General features: G+C 47.8%; 1 protein-coding gene across 1 annotated transcript in view; it reads right to left on the reverse strand.

Annotated features, from left to right (window-relative positions):
* SZT2 (seizure threshold 2 homolog (mouse)) overlaps positions 1-9,264 on the reverse strand; it is a 58,542-nt gene that overhangs the window by 38,150 nt on the left and 11,128 nt on the right. Inside the window, exons 9-14 of the mRNA XM_010154860.1 lie at positions 7,060-7,291; positions 6,257-6,386; positions 4,868-5,010; positions 4,077-4,229; positions 3,611-3,725; positions 402-607 (exon numbers count right to left, since the gene is read on the reverse strand). Of these exons, the coding sequence (XP_010153162.1) occupies positions 402-607; positions 3,611-3,725; positions 4,077-4,229; positions 4,868-5,010; positions 6,257-6,386; positions 7,060-7,291 (979 nt within the window). The remainder of the gene's footprint in view (positions 1-401; positions 608-3,610; positions 3,726-4,076; positions 4,230-4,867; positions 5,011-6,256; positions 6,387-7,059; positions 7,292-9,264) is intronic.

Genomic DNA, 9,264 nt, shown 5'->3' on the forward strand with positions numbered 1-9,264 from the left:
GGAGAGGGGAGAAGTGTGGCTTGCTGAGGTGGAAAGAATGCTCTGCTCGGAGCCAGAGCTGCCTGGATTCACAGCCTGCTTGCTGGGCCCAGGACAGAACCCTCCAGCAGCAGAACACAGCTAGGCCAGCACAGGATCCTGCTCAGACAGACACACTAAATTTACTTCTACATCATATTAGTCAGGAGTAACAAACTTGCCTGTTCAGCAAGGCCCCTGCTGCAAGTCGCATCCCTCCCGGACTACAGCTGTCATTCCCAGCCACACAACCCAAACACAGCCAAACAAGCACCAGCTTCACAGCACTCTCATCCTGCAACTAGCAGCACCATCCAGAGCCTCCTCTCTCCCACTTCCCTGGGCAAGGAGGCTGTGCCAATGGCCTCGGTCTCCATCACTACCTGATGAGTAGCTTCTCCAACGGTTTGTGCAGCACGACGAGGCAGGGTCTGTCTGAGAGGGCTGACTGAGTCCCAGCCACAGGTGGAGACTTGGAGGGAGAACTACTGCCAAACATCTTCCGTTTTGCTTTTGGAGTTGCCTCCTTGCTCTGGACCCTGTGAGGAAAGCGCAGCTGCAAGATTCGGTCCCGTAACTCCTCCACTATCTGTCATGGCAAAAGCAAAAGGTAAACGTGACCACCTTTGTCTGGAAACATGAGGTACTCAAAATAAGAACAAAACTCTACTTTCAGAACAAAAGCCTGACTAAAAGGAATAGAACACTCCCTGAATATACAGATGAGCAGGAGTTAAAGGCCATTTTACTTCTGAGAAACTAGCAAGACCAATATCAAGATGACACAAGGCTCTCACGTCCACATTTTAACAACTACAAATATTTCTAAAAGCAAAAGAAAGGTCCAAAAACACCCAAAGACAATTTCAAGGCTGAAGAAATCACCTTCCATAACTCTGATGAAAAACAAATTAATTGCATGCCAGCTCCTCCACAGAAGCAGTCTGAGTACCCCACCCTCGCTCCTCCTCTCCTCCTCCCCTCGACAGCCTACAGTAAGTGTAAACTAGTAAATACAAGACAGAGCCAAACTGTTCCCACAGCTAATGTGTTCCCCCACTACCACGTTCATGTGTCAAACCTTTATGGTAAAAGGTTTCAAGAGATTAGATTATTTTTCAGGTTGTTTTTTTCCAAGATGCTTTCAAAACGACTTCCTGATTACTTCTTTTAGCAGCTCTGAATATGATTCTACCCACACCAGCAACTGATCCCCACAATGCCCCAGTGTTTTCTTCGAAATTTTCATGGTTAGGTTTCCTTTCATGATCTTTGTTCAATTCATTTTGATTTCCATTACCATCATAGGCAAACAGAACAGCAGCTCTCCATCTCCCTCCTCAACACTAATTATTTCAGCAATTTTCCCCATCATTATTATGTCTTTTTCAAGGAAAGGAGTATCTCCAAACCTAAATGTTAAGTAGAGCTCTTTTTTGCACTACGATGCCACTTGGGTCCCCTTTGTGGTTACATACTGAGAAGACAGAATCGCTGATGGTGTTCAAGCTCCCAAATCCAAGGTGCACTATTGTTCAGTTACCAATACTGGCTTCCAGCCACTATCATGCTGCTCAGGTGCCCACAAAGCACTCAGGTTGAAAGGGCAGAAAAAAACCAAATATGTTTGTGCCACCTGCAGATTTTTCCAGCTCACTACCTGCTGCCTTTCTGCAGATGAGTTCCCTACCCTGTGACTAGTAAAGCAGGGTCTGTGGGAAAACCACAGAGCCTGCTTTGATGAGAACAGAGCACCTTCATCAATTTCCTTGCCTTGTTCCCTAAGACAGCTTCTGGTTTATAACACCCCATTCCTACTCCAGCTGTACAGATGTGCCCTGTATGGAGTCTCACCAAAAGCCTTCTGAAAGTCAGACTGGACCAGGTGTTTTCCTTCCCTTAAACACTGGGAATTTGAATAGCTCAACACAAAAACTCCGTCCCCTCAAATAAGGCAGGCTGAGTTCTACTACCATCCTCCACACTGGGTAGCTAATCAGCCCTTTGGCAGTCAAAAAAAAAAAAGAAAAAAAGACAAATATTGTCCGTGATACAATTTATGATCTCCATACAGCTCCTGCCGCAACGATCTGGAGCTTGCCCAGAGCTGCAGGGTACGGTGCCTGTCTCACACCTTCTTCATGAGACAGGTATTAACTTACACCTGCCAGAGAGAACTCCTTCATAAAACCTGTCACTTGGCATTACCAGCCCACGTGTTGGCCCAGCAACCAGTGCCCACAGCCTGGACCCCCTACAGACACCAAAGGGCAGATCCTTCCAGCACATTTAGTGTTATTCAGGTTCATTATCATAGAATCATAGAATGGTTTGGGTTGGAAGGGACCTTAAAGATCATCCAGTTCCAGCCCCCCTGCCATGGGCAGGGAGTCCTTTCACTAGACCAGGTTGCTCCAAGCCTCATCCAGCCTGGCCTTGAACACTTCCAGGGATGGGGCATCCACAACATCTCTGGGCAACCTGTTCCAGTGCCTCACCTCCCTCTCCGTGAAGAATTTCTTCGTGATATCTAATCTAAACCTCCTTGTTTTCAATTTGTACCTGTTCCCCCTTGTCCTGTCACTACAGGCTCTTGTAAAAAGTCCTCTCCCAGCACCCTTGTAGGCCCCCTTCAGATACTGGAAAGCTGCAATGAGGTCTCCTCGGAGCCTCCTCTTCTCCAGGCTGAACAAGCCCAATTCTTGCAGCCTTATCTCAGAAAGAGATGAACTTCCCAATGTTTGTCAGCTTTTCCTCAGACTAATTTAACACTAAAGCTGAAACAAACCAAAGCTCGCTTTTACGGAGACAAAAGATCAAGGTTTAATGATAAACCTCTTGTCTATAACAAAAGGTTCACACAGCTCAATAGCAGGACATCTTTCTCATACTTACTGTTTTCCCTAGGAACACTTAAACTGGTCGCAGCCATTAGAGCTGCAGAGACAGTCCAACTGACTACGTGCATCTGACTAGGGCAGTCCATTTCTTCTGATAGAGGCTGTTGACAGTCCATCTAGCAGACCTGCATCCCTTTAAAACATTTTCTGGGTGTTACATTTTTTCTCCCCCTGCACTGCGCGTGCGAGGCATCATTCACATTTTAACTCTAACTCCTCCTTGCCCAGCTGATACGATATCCATATGCAATCCACCACCTATTGTAGCAGATAGCCCAGGGAAGATGTAGTAAACCCTAACCCATCCATCACAGAGGCCTTTACAGATGAGTCAGACAAGTATCTGCTGTTCCTGACAGGCAGTATAGATTGTGCTTTGGTCCCAAGGATAGGCTAGATAACCTTTGAGTCATTTCAAGCCCCACAGTTGAATTAAGCAGTGGGAAAAACATTCATGTGAACAGCTATTTTATTACCTTCAAGTCTATAAATCTTTCACAGACTTGACACAGAAAGCTTTGTCCAAACTGTCCCTTTCTCTCACAGTCAGTTCACACCCACCTACGCCTTAACACGGTAGTTAGTTACTAGAGGATACCTGCCCACAGTGTCACCTGTTATCTACCCACCACTTCCACATGCAGAACTTCTTGCTCTGCTCCCACCCCAGGAAGCAGCCAGCCAGCTCTCACCTTGTTCCTGGCCTGTGCAGGTGTGCCAATGGGGAAGCCCAGCCGCAGAACCATGCAGGGAGCTTTGGAGATGATCCGCACCACATAAAACGAGGAAGGTGTGGGATCCTCAGAGCTAGGGAGAAGGGATTAAGACAGGGCTGAAACACCATGGATCTTGCTGCTCTGTCATGTCAGACCAAGTAGAGGCCTGCTCTGCAGAGCTCAACAGCCTACACAACTTGGCTGCAACACACATCAGTTCCAGCGTGCAGAACGCCCCAGCTGGCTCCCCTCTCCCTCTGGGCTGTGCCTGGAACGCAGTGGCAGCAATTCAGAAGACGCAGGGTTCCATACCCACTTGTCTTCCTCTTATCCTCTCCTCTAGCCATCTGCTTGAGGCCCATCACAGTGTACTGGTCTAACTGGATCTTTGCTCTGGCCACATGCCCGATTCTCCACATGGGACTGCTTCAGAGCCACTCACCTGTGTATGAGTTTGACGTAGGAGTAGCCCTCCACCAGCACAAAGCTGCTCCAGTCCCGCAGCAAGGAGGTGAGTGCCGAGTGGGAGATGCGGCACTGGATGGTGCTGTAGCGGCCGTTGTTGCCTGGCGTGTGCAGGTGCTTGGGCACAGGCCTGCAGGATGGGGCAGAAAATTGGCTTAGAACCACAGTTTCTCTTCTTCCCCAAAGCCCAGAGAGCCTTTGCTACATCCATTCCAACTCATCCTCTGTCTGGAACATCAGCCTTATTCCTCCAAAGAAGCCAATACCCAGGCACTCCCCTACCTGTGCCTGTTGGTGAGCCACAATTCCTGAGCACAGGGATCCTGCTCTCCTCCTTGCAGGGTGCACACCCTTGTACCCTTTCTCCATCCATGAAATACATAGCTAGTATTCACATAACTGCAGCTAGGACCAGCCTCAGCAATGCTTTTGGGCAAGATGTATTCCAGCAGCAAACAAAAACATGTGGGATAGCTCCTGGATGGTCCGTACACCCTGCGATTATGAAAGCCAAGCCCAAGAGGAACTTGAGAAACAATTTACGCTCCTGAGAACAGCCCATCTCTCGACAAAGATGACTTCCCAACCCACAGCCCCTCTCAAATAAATGAGCCTTCAGCACCCAACAGGTCCCACTAGCGAGGTCCTTCCCATGGCCACAGGCACCTGCAAGACAGCTGCCACTCCGCAACTGGGCCGAACTGGCTGCCCTGCTTTCCCTGTCTGGCCCACACTGTGGACGTGATTTCAGCCCTGCCAGTTACGTACGTGTCGTGCTCCAGGAGGAGGACTATACGATGCATGTGCAGCCACCTCTGCCAGAAGTTGGCGTCCATGGAAAGGATAGGCTTCCAGTAAGAGGCAAACTGGGAATGGCTCGAGTCAGACCCACTGTGCTGCAGGGACAGCACCTGAGAAAATGACAGGGCCATATTCAGCAAGAAACTCTCTGGTTCCATCCGGAGAGAACAGGAATTTCTCTGCCAGATGAGCTGTGTAAGCCTAGAAGGCGAACCATATCCCTGGCTTTCGGTAACTGCCTCTCAGCAGAATAACTGTGTTCACACTGAAACAGGCAGTACAACCAAAAAGAAATTAGGTTCCTGAAATGTCAAGTTAATTAGGAATTTCACAACTTCAACCATGGAAAAGATGGCATATGCAATGGTGTGCTTTCTGATCGTGAGGGGAATATATGGCTTGTGTCAACAGAGCAATTAAACACTGAGATAACTTGCCTGAGAGTGCTCATGCAAATAGGGTACCAGCAATGGGTGGCACTGGGCAAGTCTGACACGTTTGTATGGTAACACTGTGATTCCACCAACTACAGCAACTCTGCTGACACTGAGATGAAGTGGTGGTTAGCCATCAGATGGGATACATCAGATATACTGTGGGATACATAACCCTACACAGTGAAAATCTACTAGGCAAACCTAAAGAAGTAAAGGGGTTAAGCAATACGATTAAAGGGATGGTTCTCTTAAGTTAAAGCTCCCGTAGCTTTGATATCTGCTAATCATCTTCTCCCAATGCCAAGGACACTGCTAGCAGAGAACAGATAATACGCTAGCACTTCTGCTCAGTGAGCTTCAATGTTTGAATTTTGCAGTGGAAACTATTAGCTCATATTTTGTTTAGTTTCTGCTCTGCAGATGACAAGTATCTCTCTTGCACCTTCCACATGAGTGCTCAGAGCAATGAGCCTATTAACAGCTATTCAGCACATCCTCTATTTCACCTGACAGTGCTGAGCTACATCACCAAGGCACAACTGCCAGCAGCAACTCCACATGTATGAGGTATCCACTGCAAAGGCATGGCAAAAATAAGCGTGTCAGCCTCCCCATTGGTCTCACACATCACATCGCTACAGCAGAAGGCTTCACAGCCCACGTAGGAGACTTGCGGTGGGGCTCAGAGGTGTAGCTGCAGCAATAAAGACACAGCGTCATGTCTCAGAGGGGAAAGAGGGTGGTATGGGATGTTCACAGGCCCCTGAACTCTGCTGCTGAGCAGGACAAAGAGCAAGAGATGAAGCCTGAGAGTTAGAGACCTTGATTGCCTGCTGGGATTCAGCATCTGCTGGTACAAGCCAGAATAGGCAGGAGGGACAACCTATCCCACATTAAATGGGAGAGAGAGGGAACATACCGGCGTAGTGGAGCCTGGAGGGATGTAGAAGAGGGGCACCCCATTCTTGGTGCTCTCAGGAATGGTGAAGTGTTCTGGGACTGTGTCAAAAGACTGCAGGTGAACCAACATCTGATCGGTCTGGTTGATGCTGCAGGAGAAGAGGCAGTTAGCCCCAAAAGCCCACTCTCTCCCCCTTGCTGCCCCCGACAGCCCAGTGCCTGCCCACACGGCACTCCCCATGTGCTGCGAGCCCACCTACACCAACACAGCTTTCTAGGGCAATGCTGAGATTCAGTGTCCGATTGCAAAGAGCATGCTAAGGGAGTTCAAGTGTAACAGCCTAATATGTAAGGAGGAGGATAAGAGTTGGGACTGAAGTGCGAGAAAAGGAACCTGCCGAATAGCGTGGAGTAACGGTCACCCTGGCCAGGAAATGGTTACAACCCACAGGCCCTTCAGGCCTAGAGACAGGAGGTGTTGCTGCTAGTGTGACCATGCTGCAGAGCTGCAAGGCTGTGCTGTAAGAACACACCACCTCCATGGGATGGCATTCAGAGTTCAGGTTTGCATCCCAGGATCAGGACTCAAGAGCAGCAATACCTTCACCATGGAACAATCTTACAGACTAGGTCACAGGCCAGTTCGAGTCTTTTCCTTGGCTAGATGGCAAGCTTGTCACCAGTCATGCTTCTTCCTCGAAGCACATTGCTTTGGGACCCTGGGCTGGAGTGGCCACCTGCACAACCCATTCCCCAGTATGCCACGGAGGAATTTCTTGGTTACATGAGACACTGGGAACTGCGGGGGATGATCCAGCTCACCTCTGCAAGGTATTCCAGAAGCGTCGGATGACTGTAGTGCGGTACAGACTGGTGATAGGCTTCCTCATGGTGCAACTGATGTCATGCAAGATGTCGTAGCTTCCCTCCATCGTCACCTCCACCCATGTGCTGCGCTTTGATGGGTCCAGGGGCCAGGGTGTCACAGCTAAGTACTCTATCCGCATATTATGTTTCCAAAGCAGCACCAGTTTCACCTCCAGCTGGGACCCACCTGCACAGGAGCAGAGGAATAAGTTCAAGTGCTTGTTTGGCACATAGCTGAGCTGTATCTCCAGGGGTCTCCCAAGTACTGTCAGATTGTTTGGTCACTATGAGGAGGACAAAATACTCTGCTCTAGCTGAAGTAATTCTCTCTCCTCCCCAACAGAGGGAGGCTTTGCTTACACAGTAGCATTTGGTGAGAGGTTCTTTAAACGTACACATAGTATCCACACCAGAGAAGGGAACTGAGATTTGGAGGAGGTGCCCACATTTGCAATGGGCTCTCCTTTACACCCTCATCTTTGTTTCCAAGAAAACTGCTGCTGTGCACAGAGCAGCAGGACCTTTAAGCTATGAAGTTTTCTCACCTGCACTCTGCAGAGTTAATCTATCCCACTGCAAAAACGTGGACATTCAGACATGATAGGCCCAGACCATAAACAACCTGGAAGGTGAGGCCCAATTCTTGAATAAACTCCATGTTCTTTCTGCACAGAGAGTATTTCATGCAACCTAGAACTTCAAGCATCAAAGGCTTCTCAACGTGTTTACCCTCTTCTCCTCCCAAAGTTAAGCAAGAATATTCACCCACTCTTCAAACTGTACATTTTCACCATTTTCTTTAAGTGGGCCGTTGTGTCCCTAGCAAGATCAGCACAAACACCTGACAGCAAGCCCCACAGAGCCAGGAGAGCAGAAAACTGTCACTCCTGCTGACTGTGCATGTGTATCTGTACCCAAACAACCCAGGAAAGCACATGACTTTCTGTAACGGTGCCACGCTGCTGTTTCGACTGCTCAATCATCTATTCTATGTCCAGCCTGCCCTACAGTTTGCCAGACTTGCAGCATTTTTGAGATAAGTGATTGGATGTGCTGGAAACGGTCCGAACAGGTCATCAGCCCGGATCCTGTATTTCCTGCAGAGTTGCATTTGCTGCTGTTGTGGGCACATCATGCCATCCCCTTCACGCACTGATTACATGCCATTTTAAAGCCATCTTGCATTTGCTCTCATGGTCCCTGCTGGGAGGCTCCCTCAGCGTTCTCTTCCCCTGTCAGTGTTCAGAATAAACCTTCCAGACTACATGCCAAATTCATGCTCGGTTGTTCTTTTGATTAAATTATTTTTATTCCGAGAAGCTTCATTTCCATAACATTGACAAGGAGTGTGCAGTAGAGGAAAGAAAGCCTTACCCAGTTTCAGCTGTTACTGTGCAGGTTAAACCAAGCCACAGTCATCAGCATGTGACAGATTATCCATCCCCCTCAACAGCCCCACGCTTTCCTGTAACTCAAGAATTCATCTTTCCTGAGCAAAGATGATCAAAGATGTATACTATATTTCACGTGTATTTCATCTGAGGGATTACTAGGATTTTATTTAAGGTCACTAATATTTTCCACAATGGGTGCTTTGCCTTACTATAAATGCTTTTGCCACGGTTGTACCGTCGTTTCTGTAGGAAGATTGTGTAGTTTATCAGAGAGGCTAAACAAGAATTTATAAATTTGTCTCTTTCCATGGCATACTGTCACCTCACTCTTACTGCTTTAGTTCTCATCCACTGCTTTCTGCACAATATTGTGGTTCTCATAACAAAGCCTTTCGACTTCATCAACAGCAAACATGATAAGTACATTCCTACATTTTTTGCCTAGATCATTAATGAAAACATTTCCTACTTCCACCTGTGTTTCCATTAGTCATCCTGGCTTCACTCCTACGATCCACCACAAGCAACACTAAAAACACAGGCAAAATATTTGCTTAGTTTGAAGTCATACCTAGATGAATCTTTGGCTTGTTCTTACTGCAAAACAATCTATTTCTGGTTCTTGACTTTATAGCTAATAATTTTTGCTGCTTTGATTTCTTTCATAAAGTCCAGCTCTGCGTTTTAGAAAACACACTTTGTCTTCCCAACTCCTGACACTGAGAACAGCCATTTCCACTGGCCAGTTCGTGCTCAGCCGTTTTTA

This window comes from Eurypyga helias, unplaced genomic scaffold (genome assembly GCF_000690775.1).
Source record: "Eurypyga helias isolate BGI_N326 unplaced genomic scaffold, ASM69077v1 scaffold15457, whole genome shotgun sequence".
In the NCBI taxonomy this organism is placed as follows: domain Eukaryota; kingdom Metazoa; phylum Chordata; class Aves; order Eurypygiformes; family Eurypygidae; genus Eurypyga; species Eurypyga helias.